The following is a 23,607-nucleotide window of genomic DNA, read 5'->3' on the forward strand; positions in this document are numbered from 1 at the left end:
CAAGCCCCTTATGCTTTTTTTCAGTCATACTTCTCTATTTCATGGCCCTATTAGCTCCTGCAAATATACATGAGAAAACCTTTAATGATAATGGCTTTGTTTATTGACACGGGTATTCACTATTTGGTAGGAATTCTCCAGATATTGTAGGGGGTAAGCCCTGTTTCGAAGCTTGTAATGTAATTTTCAGAAATTTGCTAACTAGTTTGTTCTGAGCAGGAGCCAATGAGTAAAAGAGGAATGTTTTGCAGGTTATGCCTCCTTGTCCAGGATGCTTATGGTATGTTCAGTGAAGTGCAGTTGCAGTCCCTGAGTTCTGCAGATGACATTGAGCAGTACTGCAGGAGATGGGAAGGAAAATTCTGCTGCCTAGCTGGAATGAAAATTTTGCAAAGAACTACAAGAGGAAGGTGAGAACAATTCATGGGAGAATGTAGTGCATGCTGTGGCAGGCAGAGATGATCTGCCTTTTTATTTATTTCTGTGATCAATATTCTTTGGAACAACTGAATCGGGCTTTGTTCAATTAAATGTCCTCATTGCCATTTTTGGGGCATCCAATAGTACTTGAGCCAATCATACTCCAAAATGAGCAGAAATAAGCTAACACACAAATACACATTTAGCAGAGCAAGGGATAGAGAAGCGTATTTAATAAAATATGAGTATTTTCTTCCTCTTCAGTAGACTCAAAGACTTAAAAACATTAGTTCACCTCCCTTTCATTGCAGAACTGTTTATTATAGTCTGTTTTTCTACAGCGCTGCCCAGTCTGTGTTGAAGATTCAAACACAGAATTTCCCTTAGTATCTGAGAGCTTAATTCAGTTAAGTCTATATGGTTTTGGAAGCACAGTTTAAGCTTCTTTAAAAAAAAAAATCTTGCAAATCGTAAAGCCATTCTTATTTTGGAATAAGAATGTCCACAGGTTTATAGAACCACTCCCCCAGATAAGTAACAAATTGACGTATGGTACCTCTCAGATTTTGCTTATTCTGTGATTCCTTTTAAATTCTTTGAATAAAATAAAATATCTTTACTCAAGAAAAAAAGCCTTTAAACAGATCAATTATCTTATGGAGTATCTTTCTAAGGAAAGTGATATGGTGTTCACATGGAGACCTATATAATTATAATTAGATTGGTTCAATTCTCAACATAATTTATTCATACAAGCATCGGATCTAGATAAGCCTTTGCTATTAGAATGGCTATGATATTTCTGCTGACGCTTTTTTTTCCTGTTGAAAAATGCTGTTTCATCAAAACCAGAATGTTTCATGGAAACATTATCTATTTTGGAGACAATTTTGTTGGGAAGATTTTTTCAGGTCCAGAGGGAGTGAATACTCTCTCTGTCACATTTCATGAAAACTTTCAGAAAGTCTCATTTTTGTTTCATATTGGAACAAAAACAAATTTCAAAGCCTTGAAATGTTTAGCAAAATGGAATTGTTGTTTTCCAGCCAGCCCTATTCAGTATGTTTTCTTTTTATGTACTTGCAGTGTTAATTTTCAGATCCTTTGGATTTCAAGCCTACTTGCATTTTTATGGATCTTTAATAACAAACACATCTTCTTATTTAATTATTTTGTTGGCCTTTTTTTCAAGTTACATTTTTTCCAAACAAATTAAATAATGGCTTTGGAATTCTGGATACAAATGAAGTTTTACAACTGGCTGCTGGTGTTTCCAGTACTCTTCCTAGCTAATAAGAGACAGACTTTTTCTAATGTAAATTCTGTTTCAAAGCAGCAGTAACTTACTTCTGGCTATTCTGAGGACGATTAGAAGACACACTGCTGAAAATGCTGGTGGCTCAGCTGGAGCTGTGCTGGTGGTAACCCTGCTAGGAAACATTAAAAGAAAAAGGCTAGCATAGCTTCGGGGACAGTGCAGTGGTTAAAACGTGATTTCATTGTACAAGATGGGTGGGTAGGGCAATTGTTCAGGGATTTATTTTTTTCTTAATTGTTTTAGCCTAAGTTCTGCTTTGTAACTTATTACTTTTAAGTGTTGGGACACGTTTTGTGTCATCCTAGGTGTGATGGAAACCACAGTAAAGCCATAGCTGAAATGAATGTAAGGGAGTACTTATTCACACAGAGCATAATTAGGCTGTAGAACTCATTGCCACTGGATAAATGGGTTTCCACAGCCAGCGGTATATCCAAGCACATGATGGGATATGCCTGTGAGTGCCCAACCTTGGCATGCAGCACATGAGTGAATAAGAACTATGTGGTCTGCCTGCAAGAAAGACTGCTGTCTTTTTTTTTTCCTGAGAATGCCAATTACTTTTTGGAAGGAGATGGCTTTTAAACTGTTTGTTTCCTGGAGTCTGACAGTGGCTTTTAAAATGGATAAAAGGGAATAAAATGTAGGAAATATGAGGGAAAAGTGACTTTTTTTTGTGCCTTTGAAGCACATGATCTGGAGAAAGCTGGGAATGGCTAATAAGATCCCATATATGCATGTTGTCCCACAGTCACATGGGTTGTAATCTCTCTTACAGAGATAGAGTGCTTCCTCAGTCCCTCCGTGAGAGAGAGGAGATTTTCATTTAACAGATACAAGAGGTTCTCAAGCTTTTTGCATTGATGAACTACTGTTAGTGTTCAAAAAATTTTCAAGGCCATCATCCATCATCATCATCAAGTATTTAATTTAAAGTACCATTTAACATCATTCCAGCAAATGCAATTTTAAAATCACTGTTGTAAGCTGAAGTTGCATTTCAAGAACAGAAAACCTATAATAAAGGATATTTTACATCCACGCCAAAACCTGGCTCTAAACCTGACTTGATCTTTGGAATGGACCTGTACTGATGTGCTAAAGAAACTAAACCCATTTCTTCTCCCGAAAAGAAAACACTTGTGTTCCAAAAGAAAAGTGGGATAGGAACTTACACAACCATGGCCTGTCTTGACCAAGAACAACTTTGTGAAAAATTAGAATTATTGTAATCTTACATTGAGAGAAACACTGTTAATGTTGAATATTGCTTTTTAATACCCATATGCTTTAACAAGTATTAGGGTCTCGTACTAGGTCATTTGAAGGTCTTTCATTGATTTAGGTGGTTTTCAGAACAAGTTCCATACCCCACGTAAAACATACTCCCCAAACCCATCCCTGCAAGAAGTCCTTCCCTTTGTAGTCCAGTAGAGGAAGTGGCATTTCCCTTTGCAGTCCAGTTTCTGGCAATCCTGTAAGACAGATGGGCATGGCTGAGTCACGGCAAAGTTGCCATGGCTTGTTCAGCGTCTTATTTCCAGCAGTTCTTCTAGTCTGTTCATGAGGCTGTTGAATAAGGTAGGAACCAGTATTGTAGCAACTGAATTAACAGCATGTATGTGGTTCAGTATCTGTTTCTTGACACCTTTTCACCCTCTCATTCATACTTGTCTCCTAGTCTTTCCTACAACTGTTCCCTGAACTGCACACTTAGTATCAGCAGAAAAGAAAGATATGGTGGTTTAAAGAGAGAAGACTGAAAAATGTTCATTGATCTGCTGCTGGTGGTGTTGGCTCCTTAGAGGTGTATGTTCTCTCTCTTGTCCTCCCACTACCTCATATGTCAGTCTTACAAATTCAGCCCCTTGAGAAAGAGGAAGTGAGATTTTGACAGTGTACTGCTAGAGGCAGAAATTTTGGTTAAGAATCTGTACGCAGTACAACTAAGATGTAACCCCCCTATTTTAATAGATCCCAGGCACGTTTCAGGTATGTCCGGTATAACCGGTAACTAAACGGACGCAACTAGATGCAGGGACTGAGCACTCACTAAAATGCCTCAGGAGTAAATAACCTTTAAATTGTCATAGTCTGCTGCTTCTTACCAGAAATTAATGAGCTGGGATAAACTTTGCAGTTAGATATCTGTCTTTGCTGACAAAAATATTAATTTTATGTTTTTAGCCCTGGCTGGAGTTCCACACAGAATAATAATTTGGATTTTGACAATTTGTGTCTTTTCACCTGATTTGCCAAGCACTGAGTTGTTTTACTGCTAGTATAGCAGACCGACCTGCTTCTTTTATTTATGCTTTCTTATAAGGTAGAAATAAGAAGAGTTTCTATTCAGCAGAACAGAAAGATGACACCAATTTAAAAGTGGAGGGGAGAGGAAGAAATGCTTTAATGTAATACATAATTAATGCAGGGTGTCAGTACCAATTTTGTCCCTAAATTGAAAAAATGCTTAACAAGTTTCAAAAGAAGATGCAACTGTTACATGAATAGTGCTAAAATCCACACTTATGTTGGATAGGGTAAAATACATTGAAGGATACATCAACTCGTAAACTTTGGCACATGACCCAACCTTTAATTCATGGCAGGGTGTTCCATAATAGTTTGCTGTAGTATCTGTTGCATTTTCCTCTAAACTAAGTAGACTCTGAATATTGAGTTCATCAACCAGTGTTATGTTTCTCTGAGAAACTTCTGCATTTTCAAATAAAGTTAGCTTCTGTTGTTTGTCATTTTAAACTTTCAAATGTTAGGCACTGAAATGTGAAATCTTCCTGTATTTGTCTGTAGTGTTGGTCGCTATTGTGCATGAGGGCTTTCTTTTCCTTTTTTTTCTTTTTATTTAAGTCCCATACTTCTCTGGCCTTTATCTCTCTCTTTTTTCCTCTGCTCTTCACTGTATATTTTCCCTTCTTTTTGCTTTACGCTCAGAAGAGAGGACCACCACTAACTGCTGTACAAGAAAGTGTTTCAACTGCTAGACGTTGACAGGAAATGTAATAGTAAGAACCCTCCGCAGAGCAAGGAAGTCATAACTTCCTTCCTTTGGTTTTCCCTCCTCCAAAACGACTGCCATCTAAAAGAGCCACCCACGTCTCTGAGGTTTTGAGGTCCCGAAACACTTCGGTAATTGCTGTGGTTAAAAGTTGAGTTCCATTTAAAGCATAATTTCAGTAATCGAAGTTTTGAATATTTGCATTACTTTTTTATTATTTTGGGGAACTGCTTATGTATCAGAAATGAACTTTTTTCCCTTAGTTTTCTTCTCTTTAACAAGCACGGACTGCTGCTTGTATCTTCAGTGCTTCTGTCGTGAATGTTTAGTAACCAGCATTGGAGAATAATATAGGCATATCCATATGGAATCAAAAGTATTTTGTATTTTAATTTCAGTGTTTTAATGTAGTATCTGTAATTTCTAATGTACTATAGAAAATTGAGTTATTAAAGTATGTAAAGAAATTATTCAACAAAGTAACTTCATATATCTAAACAAAACTTAGGGAAAAAAAGCTAGCAACCCTTCCTCCCTGTTTGTATTTTGACTGAGATGCTGGTTTAGTAGGCTCAGATTTTTCCTTGGTGATTTTGTTGCTTTTATTACTCAAGTCTGGGAAAATACGGTGTTGCGTAGCTTGTGCACTGCAAGATCTTAATAGGTCAATTAAAGGGAGAGCTAGCCCACAGTATCAGCTTTATATTTGGAATGCTTGTCTCTTGATAGTTGAAGCTTATGCAGTCTAGGTGTTTATTACTGAATTTCTTTTCAGTTTTGAGCAAGGAGATGTTTCACAGAGGGCTAGGAATTGCGTTATTTTTGAGTTCCTAATAATTGAGACTGATACTGCCAAAAGAAAACTGTTTCATTTTAGACTAAAATTGGGAGAGTAGGAGAGGAGGAAACAGAGAAGTGCCAAGTCTTGAGTCCCCAGAGCAAAGCTGTGGAAGACGTTGGAGGAGAATCCTAGCATCTTTCTTCCTGTCCCCTACTGTAAACCTTACGTAGTCTTTCTTCTGCTCCTAGTTATGGGCATTTTTTCCTTCTACTTTCTTTGATATTGCTGATATTTTCTCCCTGTAGTAATTTTCCCCTGAACCTGTGGTATGATTATTAAAATTGAAAAATCCCCCAAACTATAACCTGTAATGTTAAAAAGTTGCATCAGGCATGTCACACACAAAGTTCTTGGACCAGAACTGTAGATGGAACTTCATGCTTGTGAGAGAAATAAACAAAATCATCTTAGTAAGGTGAGCAAATGAACGCAGCTGCTTCTGTACAGGGCAGCACAGTCATCATCTATGGTGAGAATTGTGGGGAGGAAGAAGTAAATGCTATTTTATTAGTATCACTCACTATCTTCCAGCTACTTCTCTATGGAGTAGTTTAAGACAATTTGTTAAATAGGTCAGGATTAATTTCTGCACGTGCTGCATGTATATTTTGCATTTTCTCAGCCATGTATTTAGCCTGTTTAAGAGCATGAAATCTTTAAAATTCCCTGACTGCTGTCTGGGTATGCAGCAGGCAGTTTGCATTTATGGATACACAGAAAAGACGTACCAAAGTTCAGCAAGCAAAATTTAAGTTGAGAGGGATACCTTTTGAGCACATTGGGTAATAAAAATAATTGAGGATACTAAAAAGAATTATTTTGCATATTATGTATACATACATATGTCTCTCTGTGTGTATATACATGCACACACACACATATATGAAAGTATCATTATATATAAGCGAAGCTTGAAGATCTGGGTTTACAGAAGAGAAGAGTACCTGTATGTAGAGGACTGCCTGTCATAAGTCTGTACTTCTATGGAAGTCTATATATAATGCGCCATTAGAGTTACTGGTGGCCTTGCTATGTTGGTGATAAGCAGTGGACATCTGCATATTTAGTACGGGACAAAACAATTTTTACCAAACATAGATTTCAGTTTAGCATGGGAAGTAGAGGGTTGAATCATTAGAATGATGATTTAGGTCATTTAGAATCTGACATATTATTTCTGTCCTCCTGGTATGGATTCAGTCTTTTTTTCTTTTTTTGAAGAAAAGTTATAGAACATTACAATAGAGTCCTTGTCTCTGAAATAAAAAAATGTTATTCAAAATACTTTACATGTTCTTTTTTTTCATCCTTGAGCCTGTTTCTTCTCTCTCCTTACTGTACTTTTCCTTTTTTAGAAGTCTGTCCTTTTGTGATCAAAACTTTTTTTTTCTTAAATAGTGACTAGTAATTCCACTCACAGAGCAAAATTTTAAAGTTTTTAATTTGTCTTCTGTAGCCAGAAAGCTCTTTGTGCACATGGAGGCTAACCATGACCCTTCACTGTAGCACAGAGCCAGCTGTTCATCTCTTGTCCTGACTCTATAGCTGAAGAAGGATACACATATTGGATAAAATACACCCATTGTTCAAGTCAGATTGAAGTGGGATTTGAGTGCTTGGCCAATAAGGAGAATGAATTTTATTCTTTCTGTAAGGATAATTATTTTCTACAGAGGAGGACACAATGCCTTGCCATTTCTCCACTGTCATTGCCCCCGCCTCATTCCCCCTTCTGCTAAGTCGAAGTCCATAAGCGTAAAGAGAGAGTTAACTTTCTTGGAGGCACATAAATGGGTGGAGCAAGAGGGGAGCTGGAGCTCCTCACCAGGGACACTGACTGGCACAGTCCCTGGCACATCAGTGACAGCTCCAGGACAGAACATCCCCTTTGGTAGAGAAGGATCCTGGCAGGATGTGATTTGGAACGTGCAAATCCTTCAGGTGGCAAATGGCCCTGCCATTGGCCTGGCTGGTGTCAAAGAAAAGGATGGAGCGAAGATGTTCGGGAGACACTCTTTACACAACGCTGCTCCTCTGCCTGTTTGTAAACTGTCATTGACTAATAATTGAGTGCTCCTAGTTCAAGCAGTAGATGACCTCCAAAAGGACGCAAGTAATTGAAAAAAATGTACCGTGTGTCTTAGACATTCTGATATGGGGTAGCAAGCTGGAAGAGAGCTAAAGAATAAGGGACAGCTTCATGTCCCTTGTGCAAATTATAAAAATACGGATGAGGGATCAATGTACAGTCTGCGTGGAGATGTGATTATACCTTCACTGCAACAACATAGCTTATTTGCTATAAGTTGATAAAAGTGTGATTTCTGTATGCACATGCGCAGAGTTTGTGGTACATTCATACCTGTGCTCAGCCCTTGCCCTCATGCTGCAAGTCGTGTGAGGAAGGCTGTCTGTGTAACTGCCTGAGTTGTATGGAAGGCTATGATCTCTTTTTGTAACTCTCTTTTTTCATGTCCCAGTTAGCAAGACCAGTTTGTTCCACTGGGCATTGGCCCTCCTGTGACTGTAGGGAGGATATCGTTCTGTACGAAACAGGACAGAAAACGTCGCCCTGATCGAGGATTGAAGAAGTGGTCAATTTGCTGTAAAGTCTCTTTAATACCCAAGAAGTGTTGCTTTGTATGTTGTAATGTTCTCACTGTTAAAAAAAATCCACAAAACAGAAAAAAAACCAAACCCAGCCTCTGAGCTTAGTCTTCTCCTTTTACAGACTCGGCGATGAGTCCATGCCCTATAAGTCAGGAACTTCATTTCTGTAAAAGAGCAGCACATTTGTGTTTCTGGTCTGTTCATTAGCATGGAGAACACAACTACAGATAGCAACATCATCTCTTTAATCTGCCAGCTTGTTGCCTGAATCGTGAACCACAAGCTTTATTCCACAAGATCCAGTCTGAGATTTACGTTCATAAAACTTCTTACAGTGCTGGTCCAAAGGCATTGCTATTAACACTGAATCATAGATGATACCTGGCACTTTACGAAAAAACATGGGAAAAAGTTCACTGCCTATAGACACCCAAAGTCTAAGCACTTAAGGATCTGGAGAAGGACTAGGGAAATGCAGAAATAAATAAGCTTAAGCAGAAGTGAGCTAAAAGCAGAACTTTAAAGGAGAGTTTCGTGACTCCTTGAAGAGAAGCAGCATATTGTAATGTGCTTCAGCCCTGTACCAGACTATGCCTTTTCCTTCTTCTAAACAGTTGGGTTTAGAAGCTAATATTACTTTTAGCAAGTTGTGGACTTCATTTTTTAGAGCTGTTTCAGAAATAGTGGTTTTCTTAAATGGAGGAACAGACAACTCATTCTTGGAGGCAGTATGGGGTTAAAATCCAGATCTCTGTGCTTTGACTACACAGAACAGAGAACTAGGACAAGATAACTGAGAGCTTTAACTCAAAAATGCATGCCTCTTCAAGTGGGTTATCTGTAGCTATTTCCCCTCCTTCAGCTGTTTTCTTGGCCTCTCCCTCAGATGTTCCTGCCTGTCCTGCAAGGATGCCGTATCAACTAACAAGGCAGCCCCTGTACAGCTTTGCGTGCTAAAGCTAAAGAGTCTGCAGCATTTTACCTTAATTTTATGTTTGTTTCTAAAGTAAAAGTGGGAAACTTGCAAAATAAATAAATAAAAACCGTAACTAAATGAGCAGCTGTGTAGGGCAGAGACTGTCCTCTGCACACGCACTTAAGCTAACAAAATATTGCCTGTTTTTCTGTATCTGGTAATTGCTGACTGTCCTGAAAGCTGTTACAATCAGCTGTTAGAGAAAAGCAAGAAATGAAAATGTTAGAAGCAAAACTTTTTTTTTTTTTTAATCTATCAGTTAAAATAGCTAAAAGCTATTTTTTAAAAGAAGTTGTATTGGTATCTGTGTCCGTCCCAAACTAGCGTTTACCCCAGTTCCCCTGAATTTTATCATGTAGCAGGCTGTTTGTGGCAAAGGATTAAATACGACCTGCTTGTCACTGAATGTGATACATCCCTTCCCTCCCTCTCCACCCTGCAGCAGAAACGATGGAGGTTTAATTAGACCAAATCAAAACCAGCTTCCAGAAAACAAATATGATTTAAAATTGTTTTCGTAATCATGCAATGTTTTAAATTATATTTCTTAATGAATCTTTTTAATATAACACTGGAAAACATTTTAAACCTGGTTTTATTGGTCTTTTTGAAGGACATTAGGACTTTTTAGTCTGATAGACAGTCTGTGGCCTCCAGTAGTGCCTGTAAAAGTTCCTGGACAAAGTCAAGACTCTGAAATGGTAAGTCTTCTTATCATGGAAATGTATTTTTTCACGCACAACTACTATTTTTGTTGGTAGTGTAATCGTGTTTACTTTGGAAATCAGATTCTCTCTCTCTCTGTAGCTACTGAGTGTTTTACTGGTTCTGGCAACCTCCTAGGCTAGCCTGAAGCCCTCTGGATCAGCAGCATCTTTCCAAAATGATGCAATTAGCCCCTTATTAATCCTCTAGAGCGAGAATGGTAGGATGTCCAGACAAATTGTTCCTCTCCTCTCCTTGCAGGAGGAAAGAGATATTAGATAGCATGGAGCCAGCTGAGAAATCTATATACGAGGATATTAACTTGTTCTTTGAAGCACTTTTCAGCCTTAGATTTGAAAGCAATTTTCTGAAGATTAACTTCTGTGAGGACAGACTGACTGCTGGAATCAGGTCTCTTACTAGCTAGAATGATTTTGACTGATATTTGTAACATGTGAAGACAGTCAAAGGATGAACACAAAAATAATCTACTAAAAAGTTATTAATGTTTCTGTGATTTTAGGGGATGGGGAGGTATTAAAATGGATTTAAAGTATGCTACTATACGTTTGCAAATCTAAAATCACATCTTTAATTTTCCTTTAATTAGCTTTTGTATTTGAAAAGGACTTCTGTCGTATCAAGTGTCATTTTGGTAATACAAGATCATTTGAGAAGCTTCGGGGTAACCAAGTGCTTGTGCTGTCCGCTGTTCTTGTATAGCTGTTCTTTGGGGAAAAAGTTTGTGGTATTAAAAAGTTGTGTTAGAGCCTAGGGGAGTCATTCAGGATGCAAATTCTAGAAAAGAAGAAAAAGCTGGAAATAAGTTTCAAAACCAGGGGACATTAAAGGTGGTTATTACTAGTTATTTCTCAAGTCTGAGAATCTTTTCTCTGCAATGTAGAGTGTTCTTTGCATTGTGCAGGGGTTCATGTTGAGGAATAAAAAGTTCAGGCCTTGGTTATGTGTAAAACCAAGACTGAGTGAAACGGCTGTTCCCTCCTTGACTCTCTCTTTCATCTAGACGTTTCGGAAGTCTCAGAGGAACGGATTGTTTTGTGCCTTAAAATACTGTGGACAACAGAATGGGAATATCCACGGATGGAGCAAAGCTCTTAAATGTTGTTTAGTGTTGTTATGACTCTCATTTGTTCTTCATTTTCTCTGTTTTATTAGCAATCTAAAAATGGAGGAAACTTTCCATAATCATGTAATTTACACTTCTGTCATGGGTTTGAAATACTAATTTATTCCACGGAGGATCAAGACTTACATTCTAGTGCTGCAGGTTTTTGGCTGAGTAGAATTTTTTCAGTTGAGGTACATTTTTCTTGATACAAACAGTATAGTTTTATGCACAGTTTTATGGAAGCAGTTTTATACGTAGGTACATAAATAATATTGCCAGCACACTGATAATATTGTTGGGAAGAGATCTGTGGAACTGATTTCTTTTGAGCCGTATCTACATTCAAATACCTTCTTTAGTGCTGTCAGAGGCAAACGGAATTTGAGTTGATGTCTTTTGCTTTTTTTTCTCCTTATGCAGATTTTTTTTAAATGAGTGGGCAGCTGTCTTTAATAGATTCATATTTCTTTTATTAAATGAAATGCTTTATGAACAACAAATATCGCTAGAAGAATATTTTACCATATCCACAATAAAAATTCTTTTCTAGCATTGTCTTTTTTTTCCTGAGAAGCCTTTTTAGTTTGGGACCTCTTTAAGTGGTGATTGATAAAGTTGTTACGTCACGGTACTTTTTAAGGGGGAAAGAAAAATCTGGCATAACACAAAGAGAGCAGTTCTTGTAGCTGTTGCGTTCCTGTTCTTCATTATCTCCTTGTGCTGTCCTGGATTTAATTTGGCAGCTTTAAAAGTTCGTCAGCTGTTTACTATCACAAAAACCCACCCACATGCAAAAGTCCCCAAATCTCAGAAAAGTTACGGATGTTAAAAAAAAAAGGAATAATCAGGGCACTCCTACCATGTAATAAAAAATGCAAAAACAACAAGCACCTTGAAGTAGTCGAAGTGTTTGCCAAGTGTGCCAAATCATGAGATGTTTTTGTGATGAGAATCAATGTCAGATTATGGAAAGACTGATAGGCACAAGCTGATTTCACTTATAACACGTGAATGTTGGTTTATTAACTCAACTTCTACTTCAGAAAGTCGTTGTTATTAACCATATAATTTTGTTTTCCCATTCCTCTTAAAATGTAAAGTGTGTGGTTCGTTTTGGCTGTTGTTATAAAACCCGACTGGCCAAATTAAAGTGCCTTTTTTAAGGTCACATTTCTTTTCCTTACTTTTTAATAGATGACAACTAATCTTCCTCCTCCCAGCTTCTGTTATATTCTTACTCTTCAGTCTGGTGAAATGCATGTGGAAGTGGATGAGGAAGAACAGATTTCTAATTTGTACCAGCCACCAGCTGTTCGTGGTCTAAAGGAAATTCTTCAGGTAATCTGCTTTACAAGTCAGATAACAAATACTTCATACCACTGGATTTCTGGTATCATGTTTGTCTCATTCCCTGTTTTTGTACTATTTTCAGATCGATGGTTGTAATGAACGTTGTAGCTTTTGGGCCCGAGTGCTATATCTAAGGCTGCAGGTAATCTTTTCACTTAGCAATGAATTCAACATAAAATCAACATAATGTTTATGTAAAGAAGCCAGCATTTACTTGTTTAGGGGAAAACTCAAAACCTTCCTGGATTATCTTCAAGAGTTGTATAAGCAGAATTATCACCAGGTCTAAAATGCTTTTGAATTGATAAAATGAACTGCATCTCCTGTTTCAATACCATCCAGTCTAGAGTGAATTACTTCTGAATAAATTGCTATCTAACCAGAGGTAATATTTCACCCTGGTAAGGGAGCTTGCAGGAAGTTCGTTGAGGCTCAGTTTATAGCTAAATGCTATCCTTAGATACATAGCGAAAAGTTCCCAGTCAGTTGAGTGTCTGGGGATAGAATTTAACAGATGAAGGCTATATAAAAATACAGTTTTGCTCTTTGCATGTAAGTGTGTGGACTATTTTTGTTGACTTCAATAGAAGCCCCTCAGGCAAATTTGGCTTTTATGGTCCAGTTAGTAGAAAGGAGGAACTCTTAGGTAAATACATCTGCCATCCATACTATGTTGGAAAGCTTATAATTATGTTTTATTTATCTGTTTGTGAATAACGCTACAATTTTCTTCCAAAACGTTGCTAACTCCCTCAGTAGTTAAAGGAATTTTTTGTTGCTGATTTATTTATTTTTTCCTGGCGACTGGATCCTCAGTACAGCCAGCACTGAATTCTGGTGGAGAATAATTTGCAATTATTGTCCATCAGCTCCACAAGAAATGAAGTGTGAATCAAAGCATATGAACCAAAGACAAAGAAATTCCAGAACGGCCAGCGAAATAGCTGGAGATGCTTCCCACCAGTGTGAGACATAAATTTAATTTAGGTCTTGCCCTTTTGCTTCAAAAGCCAATGAGTTATGATTTGATTTTTAGGCAAGGAGTAGTTTTAACTCCCGAGATGAGGGGTATCTTGTGTTTTCTCCATGCTAAGCGAGAATTTAACAGAGCATTTGCAAACGGGAAATTAGGGCTAGCTTGATGGGATCTTTAGGGTGCTAATAGAAAGATGGACACACATGTGTAAACTTCTATTTCCAAGAAACCTGTTCTATTAAAGAATAAAATAAAATTACAGGCTAGTGGTATCCTAGCCAAACATTTTTGTATTCAGGAATGTCTACATCTGAGATGCTGTGGGTCATCAGTATTCTTGTGTAGAAGCACTTCATCACTAAATTAGAGAAGAGACGAAGCATGCAGGAACAGATGTGATTTTGAAGAATGGAAGCTTGTCTAGCAGAAAAAAAGGTTTATGATTTCTTCCTGCTACTAGGAGGTTTATTAGCTGTTTTTTAATGGCTATTCACTTACTGAACTGTAAGCACTAAATTTTTGTAAGTGAACAACATGAGTGCTCATAAATTTTTTTAAAGTAATGTGGGAAAAGCGATAGAAGATATTTTTCTTCTGGATAACTGCTCTGGGAACGTAAAGGTATTTACCTGCTGTTAATGTATTGCTTGCCTAATCCTCCCAGAAGAAGGTCATGACAGCAGCTTGTTTACTGCAGTTGCCTTTGCCAACAGGACATATCCTTCACATGCAAAATCATTAAGTCATAGTAAGTGAGGAAGGGACTATGATTTGGTTTATTTTGCAGATTTAGTATTATTAGACAATCCGCGATGTGAGCTAATTCAAATGTACTTCAAAAATGTTATTTATTCTGTGTAGCTACAGTATTCTGAGATACTTCATTTGTGTGAAGGAGGAATGGAAATTTGCTTTTGTTGTTACTCAGAATGTGTACTGTGGTACAGAAGGAATATGAGGGAATATATTCCATCTGTGGTTAAGGAGCTGTCCTTCCTTATAACTCAATCCTGCTGCTATTTGTCTGCTGTGTCCTCTCTGTTCAGAACAAATTGTCACACATAGCTAGATGATGATTTTATACTAACTTGTGATTTTTGCTGTTATTACTATTTACTTTTTGGATGATTCTTCTGAAAGCCAGCTTTTAATGTGTTAGTAATTCTCATGGAACAGCTGTAAAAATTCTTTCTTTGAAGCTGCCCTAATGGTATCTACGCAGAGGAGGTACTCAAATGTATGTAGTTACTAGGCAAAGAAACAACACCAATGCAATAGGCAGCATATATTGTATTAAGGCATAACCGTAATATCGGAGTTATGAATTTTCCCAGTCATTATTTACAATTAACTGCATTTGTTCTAAGAGCTGCTAGCATGAACAAAAAGCTAATTTCAGTGTGGTTAACGGTTTCAAAGTTTGAATTCAACCGAAGACAAAAAGTTGGGGTTCTCGTTGCATTACCTTATGCTAGAGACATGCAATTTTGAGAATAAAATACATACGTGATATGTGTCTCTCCAATCATTGCAGTATTTTAATTTCATTTAAATATTTTACATATGAATTTTTGATCAGCAGAGTAATTAAAAATAGTAAAAAAAAAATTTAAATTAAGAAAGTAATTTAATTTCAGTTAAATATTTTAAAATATTAGAATCTTAGAAATTGCAAGTTGCTTGGACTGGTAAATGTGAAATATGCCTTGTTACTAAACACATTTTTTCTAAAGCGTGGGAAAATTTACATACACAAACAGATGCTATAAAAGTTGTGCTTAAAAAAAAAGAAGAAAAGCATGAATCGTCAAATTGTAACCCATCTGATTTTGTTAGAGACCCTGGAATAAGCACTGTTGTGCATATAATGTCTGTCTAGTCTGTCTTGTTCATCATCCCAGTGTGAAAAAATTTTAAAACTCTACTGATTTTGTGATAATATTTTCAGATATGAAGCACGAGATGAAATGTAGGTATTTTCTTTGTGACATCAGTAGTTGTGATGTACCTTAATTTAGGCACACCAGAATGTTTTTATACCTTTCCTAGGCAGAAAACTTACATCATCACTGCGGATTCCTATGTTTCTTACTTGAGTTACCTACTTTCATCTTTCCATGCATCATTCAAATATTTAGAGATGTTTGTTCAACAGCAAAGATAAACCTCCGGCTTTGTAGCTTACAGTAGCTATTAGCCAAGGACTGGACAGTAGCTATTAGCCAAGGACTGGTACTCTTGGGAATCAGATAGCAGTACATGGAAAGTTTGCTCACACAGGAATAATATTAGTTGTAGTGTTAGCCTTTCTTTTTTTTAAGGCAAAAATTATATAAGTCTTTGTTCATAAAACCAGCAAATTAACTTTTTATATATGTATATATATAAATATATATAGGATATACTTTTTTAATATAGAATATATTTTCAAATCCTTAGTACAGTCCAAGTGCGTTATGATAAGGCGTGATAGTTGATAGAGGTAAAGCCAAGATTCCAGTGGGTCAACCTCCAAAAGGTAATTTAAGGTAGAGATATTTGTATCTGCAGTAAAGAATAATGAAAAATTCTTACAAAGCTTTGATTCATTGTCCTGTACAAGCCCTATATGTAATAATTTCTGACAGTTTTATTAGCTATTTAAATATGAGGATGTTATTTCAGTCGTTCCTTCTACTAAAAATTAACAACTGCATTCCAAATGGTTTGTTGTTTTTTTTGTTTTTTTTTTTTAAATAATAGACAAAACACAGTGTTCCTATAAATCAAAGAGAGATTTGGTTGTTTGTGACTGACTCCACATTGCAAAATGTGGTTCATATAATTCCAAAAGTTGTTGCTGTGTCAGTCGCTGCATCGTGTGTTCTCAGTACGGAAATCACAGAAGCCCTCAGTGTTGCCTCGCGACTCGTCTTCTTCAAGGATGCGCTGTGGGGAAATGGTAAGCTTTACGCGTGGTTTTGAAGCAGTTGGAATCAAACTGAAATGGCATCCTAATCTCTGACACTCCAATATGTGACCTACAGAGACTTTCATTCTCAGATGAAGATGAGACATTCCAAGTTTGGGATGAGAAAGTTGATAGGGGTTGTAATTAGAGCTTTCCCGTAAGGTTTCTTTTTTACATTTTTGGCTTGATCTCCAAAGTAAATGAGCAATTCAGTAATCTTGCTGTATGTCCGCCAATACCTTCAGTATTCCCTGATGGCTGCTGAATCTAATGACCAGTGTCAATCAGATTTGCTAGCTGACAGAAGACTCAAAAATACTAAGAAACTAGGTTTAATTTGTTTTTATATTCTTGCAGAAACTTGTTTTATTGACCTTAACTACCTCTAGAAGGAGCAAGAGGGTGAATCTAGACACATATGTGTCCCTAGATACAGAAATTTTACAAACTCTCCTATACCATCTTAGCTTGAGCCTTTGCCACCATACAGATCATGTAATGATGGTAGTTCACTTTACATTCATTTTTAGTCACTCTTTTTTGAGGTTCAGGTATGGTTCTGTATGGTGCCTGCATGTGTAGTTCACATCTCATGCCCTCAGTCACTTCCAAAATGTAAGTGGACTGGAAGCACCAACCTGTGTAAATGGCCGTGTGTCCTAAAGCAAAAATCTTTGCTTTGGAGAATAAAGCATTGCACGCACCTACTCCTTGTAATCTTTGAAACAAAGTGAGGCCACCTGAAGGGGTGCCCAAGCTTATTACCAGGGAATAGACAGTAACATTGTGTTTGCAGGGAGTGTGGTGCAACGCAGTCAGAGTGGAATCGGACTCTCTTCTGCCATGTTCGAATTTTTAAAACATCTTTTTTCCCTGGGAGTCGCAAAGTGTAACGAGAGCATGATGCATGTATCGCTGAAAGCAAAATATTTTGTCATTGAGAAAACCTGATGGAGTCTATCCATCTGTTTAGTAGCTGGCAGAGATTGCTGTCTTTATTGGCCATGACAATTAACATGGTCACCTTTTTCCTTGTTACTGTACTGAGTTGAAATGTCTTTGTTGGCAGGTAGGATTATTTGTGTTGAACGTACTGTTCTCTTATTACAAAAGCCTCTTTTGTACTCGGCTGCCGGTGCTGACCTCAGTGAGCTGACTGGCCCTGTCAGACTCGATGAGCTGGATTCTACAACACAGGCCAACTCTGTTTGTGCTGTAAGAGGTTTGTATGGCCTTTCCTGAAATGAATGCTGTTAATTATTTGTGCTGACTTTAATCTTTTAGGTCCTCATATTGATTTCTTGCACAAACAGCATGGAGGGATAAAAAGCACAGTATTGCTGTAGGTCATTGGGATATTTAAGTTTTTATACTTCTTTGTGGGTTCTGTTTGCCTTTTGCTGGCCAAGCTCTGCTCCCACTCACTCATACCCCAGAATAAATGTTTGATGCACAATCTGTTTTATTATATTCCTTCCTTCACCGTCTTCTTTCAGGAGCCTTCTGTTCACACCAGCCTTGTTGATGTTGGCAACAGTAAGGTATACCAATATTTTTTAGGCAGATGGATAAGATATGTTAGCCAGATCCTGAATGGAAGGGGTTAGCATCTGATTTCCCTGGAGCTTTGCTGCAATGGGGCAATTTAATATTTCACCATAGTCTTCTAGCATAACTTGGCCAATATTTGCTCACCAGCCACTTTGGATCATTGCTTTGTCTAATATTTCAGTCCTACCACTAACCATGCAGAAACATTTCTTACAATGTATTTTCTAACATTTCCTAATCATGCAGAAGCATTTCCTACTGTGTATTTTCTAATGCTTTGTCCAGTCAGCTTCTTAAACCTCCCAGTTGTAGAGTGCCTATAGGGAAAAGTCCTTAAAAGCCCAGTAACTCTTGGCTTTTAAAGACAATTTCCTTTCTTAATTTCATTCTTAATGATTCCAGTAGCCCTTGTAGAAAAGTCTTGATACTGCTTTAGATTTACATCTTGAAATATTCACTGGAGCATTTTAAATGAGCTTTAAAATAATAGCAAATAATGGTTGCAAATGAATCCTTCCAGCTATAACATGATACACTGAAAAGACAGTCTGAAACCATGCAAAGCTGTAACTAAGCATACCTTCTCTTATGGTAGAGCCACAAGTTAGCAATGCCTCTGTGATTAGTAAATGAGCACCTTGCAGTGACAAACCTTGAACTCTAGCAACGCATAATGAAAACCAAGCACAACTAGAGACACTTCACTCAAAGCCTTGGTTGTTATGTACATCTCGCATCGATATTGTGAGTTACTTGAAAGATATTTCTGTCACTGGGTGTGAAATACTTTTTGGTGCTTTTTTTTCAACCTCTCCAATAGTTACGCTAAGAATTACCACTTCTCCACTCCTAATTTGATAACTAGGTATGAGAAGTGCCTGTCTTCTTTTGTCCCATTGACAGTAAACATAGTAAGATAAAGAAAACATTTCTCTGTCCTTCCTTTTTCCAGTAGAACAAAGAAATTCACCTTTGTGATCTGTTGTGTAAACAAGTACTTTACACACATGGGAGGTGTCACGCTTTCCCTGTTCTGTATTACAGATGGAAGAATGACAAAAGGAGAAATTAATCCTACAACCGTGTCTTGCTTCATCTGAAATTTGTCCAGGGTAGCTGTTATCAGTATGTTCCCACCCATTTGTACCGATGTAGAATATAAAGTGTCTTCTTTATACCTGTGCTAATGCTATATATAGATGATAACTCTCACTTTTATGTGTAACTAAAATTATTTAATTTCAGCATTTAAGATATATATCCAGTATTTTGGAATTTGGTTAGTTATTGCCTACCTCATTCTACTGAAGAAGTGAAACTAATAGCACTAACCCTACTTTGTTAGTGAGAGCATATGTACTTGATGGAGTAATCCATGAAGGAAAACTTATTATCTCTAAAATTCACTTACTGTCTCTGTCTCTTAACTCGGAGAGTTGTCAGTCTGGCTTTCAATGAGACGCAGTATTGCCTCGTTCATTCTTTTTCTTTGTGCCCTCCTTTCACTTCCTGTACTTTTGGTCACCTACGTATGCTGTACGTGGGCCTCCTCTAACCTAACGCTCAAAAAGGCTGCAAAGGCTTTACTCTACCCCTTCTTGAAGTAGTGCTCCTTCCTGCTCCTTTGCAGTCATGGCTGCTCCTCATGGCTCTCGAGGATTCAGCAGGCTCAACCTTCCCTAGAAAAACTTCTTTTTAACCAGTGAAAAATGCAGGTGATCATTCAAGTCCCCAGCCACAGATAGAGCAATCGGTCACAGTCTCAGAGCTTCCAGGAGTGCCGGCATTGGGGAAGGGCACAGGCCATGCTGCCTGCCGGGTTTTAGGTAGATCAGTCATTTTTTGGAAGGTGTGTAAATAGGATAAGTAAGGTTGGAAGGAACCTCTGAAGTTCCTCCAGTCCTAACTCCTGCTCAAAGCTGGGCCCTGAGCAACCTCGTACAACTCTATAGCTGGCCCAGCTTTAAAAGGACAATGTTGCAACGCAAGCAGATCCACTAAGTTTGTCAGAAATCCTTGTTTCAGAGAGGTCCAGTCATATCAGCTCTGGAATGGAGTGTGTTGCTCTTCAACAGATGAGTGGAAACCTGTGGTTGCTTTCTACTGGAAAGTTTATTCTTCTTTTAAAGATGAGTCTGTGGTTCTCACCTGTGAGCTCAGGGTTAATAGATTTATTTTCTTATCACTATGCATTGCAAAGTAATTTCTAGCCTCTTTTTGCTGTATAGTAGCAGTCAGGATGACTTAAATGTTGGCAGTTCATACTGCACAGAACTGTTTTTCCTCTTAACCATGCTTATGAGCAAATTCTAGTTAGTCCATACCACATATGTTATGTGGGAATATTACTTGATTAATGATATTTGCCTAGTGTATGACTCAGCACCAGTGATTGAATTTTGACATTGGATATTTTCATACCAAACACCCTTACTCAGGGGTGGGGTTTTTTCAGTTTCCCTCTTAACAGTGCGAACAAAATGGGGTCAATCAGCTTACCTAGGTTTCTCTTTTTGATTGAACTTTTTCCCTTCCTGTCTGTTAATCAGCATAACCGATTGGAAAAAAAAAATATACACATTCATTTTTTGAACGTTTCAACCAGAGTGTTACTTTTAATCCTCAGCCCTTCCTTGCATTCCTCACCAGAGACCTGTTTTTCCAGGTGTTGTCCTGTTATCAGTCTCTTCTTAATTATGTGAGCCACAACCCATAAAAATAGACTAGAGGTAAAAATTGAATTTTGGCTATGTACGTTTCCATTTAAAAGAAGGATCTCGGGAAAATATCCAAAAGGTTTGTGAACATCAAGCAAAATCTAGAGTCTTGACAAAGATGTGCAGCAGTTCAGCAGCTTAAACTTGAGAAATCACTTTGCATGCAGGATGCGCAAGACTCTCACTGGATTATTAGATCTGTTGCTGCCTTCAGTTGTGTTTGTTCTGACTTCAGTGATCTCTGGTGGTTTTCTCGAGGAAACTCTATGTTGTCAGCAAAATAAACCTCTCCACTAGACATAATCTCGTCAGTGTGATCCTCATTCATTTTCTTCACATGTACTTGTATTACTTGTGCACTGGCATCCTGTAGTTGCAATATGGCACACAACTGGGGGCAGGTTAAAAGGCTTAGATAGAAACAGATCTGTCAGAAAAGGGGATTTTGTTTTGGTTTGTTTTTAAAATGATTTTTAATGAAAAAGGAAACATATTCAGCAAACTAATTGGTAGCTTTTGTTTTCCGTAAACAAGGGAAACATGCCAACGCTGTGGCAGAAAGCATCCTACCTTGTAGTAGCAAGTGCTGATGGAAACTCCCAGTTTATCACAAAAACTGAAGAATCAAAATGATTCCTGTAACAGTCCAAGGGGTTAAATGCACAGAATTGCTTATTCTGTCAGTGAAATCCATGTTGTTTCATTATATGCATAGAAATTGGGTCATAAATGTTGTATTTGAGAAGCATCTTTCCTGATCTTCAGAATTGCTGTCCTTTGAATTCCCAAAGAAAACGACGGTTTTGTTGTTTATGTGTAGCTCCCTCCTTCCTGTCAGCCCTTGTCCCAGGAGAACCAGGAAAGCAAGGGATTAACGCCCTGTCTTACAGACCAGACCGTGTAAATGCTTCCTAGTCTCCAAGGATTTCTTTTATTGAATGTGGTATAAAACTCTGAGATTCTTGCTCAATAGGAGCTGGAATTTTTAGTCTATACTTCTGTTGTACCAGTGAGGGTTTATTTTAGTGTAATTTCATTCTTACAGGTGATCCACTTCGTATGCTTCAAAATACTTAGAAGCATTTTCTCCATAAATAATGCTCATAATTTCAGCATATCGTTACCATAAAACATAATACGCTCTTTATTGGCTTCTCATAAAACTCGGAATATATTTTTTCTTGCCAAAACTAGCAAGGCCCTTTGTATTAGTCCAAAGTATCTTTGGCATTCCCTTCTTAGGCACACACTTAAATCTGTGGGCCAGATCTAATCTCTGTTAAATCAGTATAAATGAAGAATAACTCCATTGTTAATGGAATTCAACCTGCATCGTTGTTTTCAAAAGGGATTAGGTCTTCTCATTAGTTTGTGTTTCCTAAACATCGATATCAAGCTATCTGACCGTATGGTTTTTATAGCTATTTATTGCCAAGGAAACATCAGAGGACCAGAAGGAAAACAAACAAACAAAAACAAATCAGAAAAACAGTAAAACCCAAACGTAAAGAACTGAACCTGTTTGGAAAGTTATCAATTCTTCTGATATTTTTAGAATGTAACACACTTTGCTGTACTGTCATCCCTTGTTGGAGGGACGAAGGAGAAAGGGAGTGAGATTGTTGGAAGAGCTGATGCTTGCTCTGACAAGTCTTATTCTTAAGCTGAGAGTCAGAAAGGATCAAACCTGCTGCGAAGCCAGGAGTGACTGTGTTTGCTAGCTTACCGTTAGTATTTTGTAAGAATTTCGTCTTCTGCAGGTACTGTTGTTGGAGTTAATGAGAGCACTGCTTTCTCCTGGCCTACATGCGACAGATGTGGCAATGGAAAGTTGGAACTGTGTCCCCAGGACAGGTGAGAGTCAGCATGCTCCGGAGCACTCCAGGTGTTTTGCAGATGTAGCCATAACAGCAGTGGGTGATGCAATGATTCCTGCAGGCACAGGCTGCACTTTGTTCCTTCCTAGAACTAAGACGTAGTATTTTTATTGCTGATGAACTGATAAAACCTGCAAGGTTAGATTAATTTATTAAGAAAGATACAAGTAGATATGAAATGGTTTGAATTTGCAGTTATCACTTTTTTTTTCAAACTAATCTTAAAGTATTGCTTATAAAGGTTTCACAGCCCACTGCATTAGAATATTGGTTTTAAGTCCACATAAATCACAGGTCTGATTTTAAGCTCCTTTAAAAGGAGCTCCTTCTTATGTTTGTCTACCCTACCTTGTTACCCCGTGTACCACCAATTCACCTCATCTTTATACTGAACTGTGATCTTTGCTGTAATTTCTGTAAGCGTGAAAGAGTTGCATTTCAGACCTATTAAATTTATAACCTTTCTAAAAAGCATGTTGAATAATTCTGGGAGTACAGCTGTCCCAAATGTGAAGACTGATCCTACAGGACCTGTTACCACCTGAAGTGCTAAACCTGCGTCACACTGGCATGCTCTTGGAAAGCCTCCCCTTCAGCTGCTTGGCCAGCTTGCTCTTGCAGAGTCTGAGATACCTGATAGGATAAAACCACGAGAGGATAAGAGAGTAGACTGTAAAAAGAAGGAAAGGGGGGTTCTTTCTACTGGAAAAGATTACAAAAAGCATAAGGAGAAGTTGGGTGGGTTTGATCCCATTGAAATAGCATTTTCCTAAATATGAGAAGCTTTACTGCTTATGCTTTGTTTTGTATAGCCTCCGGGGGAAAAAGGCTGGAAATAAAAAAAGAGTTGTCCTATATTGTACTATCATGCAAAAAATAATCATGCAAAAAGGATGTGTGTACATTCACATAGTAGTGTAGTTCAATAAAAAAAAATATCTCTACTGTGAAGGACACTTTTGCTTCATTTGGACAACAATGAAGCATCAATATTTGTTTAAGACATTATTCCAACAAGCACTTATAGCTGAGCTTAATTTTATGCATATGACTTAAGCGTGTGCTGAAAATGTTGAACATTTGCTGAACGAGGGCCTAAATCAATAAGTCACTTGGGCCAAATCTATACTACAAATTTTCTTTTGCCATAACTTTTAGAAGGTTATGAGAT

General features: G+C 37.7%; 1 protein-coding gene across 3 annotated transcripts in view; it reads left to right on the forward strand.

Moving 5' to 3' along the window:
• SPIDR (scaffold protein involved in DNA repair) overlaps window positions 1-23,607 on the forward strand; it is a 207,934-nt gene that overhangs the window by 178,542 nt on the left and 5,785 nt on the right. For 2 of the 3 annotated variants that reach the window (XR_012774445.1, XM_075494604.1), the window contains exons 11-17: window positions 252-410; window positions 9,795-9,882; window positions 12,210-12,353; window positions 12,448-12,507; window positions 16,084-16,282; window positions 17,361-17,513; window positions 22,320-22,413. Coding sequence is in view for 2 of the 3 variants with exons in the window: in XM_075494604.1 (XP_075350719.1) it covers window positions 252-410; window positions 9,795-9,882; window positions 12,210-12,353; window positions 12,448-12,507; window positions 16,084-16,282; window positions 17,361-17,513; window positions 22,320-22,413 (897 nt within the window). In the remaining variant the exon portion in view is untranslated. The remainder of the gene's footprint in view (window positions 1-251; window positions 411-9,794; window positions 9,883-12,209; window positions 12,354-12,447; window positions 12,508-16,083; window positions 16,283-17,360; window positions 17,514-22,319; window positions 22,414-23,607) is intronic. The other variant, XM_075494605.1, reaches the window with a different exon arrangement.

This window comes from Mycteria americana, chromosome 2 (assembly GCF_035582795.1).
Source record: "Mycteria americana isolate JAX WOST 10 ecotype Jacksonville Zoo and Gardens chromosome 2, USCA_MyAme_1.0, whole genome shotgun sequence".
NCBI lineage: Eukaryota > Metazoa > Chordata > Aves > Ciconiiformes > Ciconiidae > Mycteria > Mycteria americana.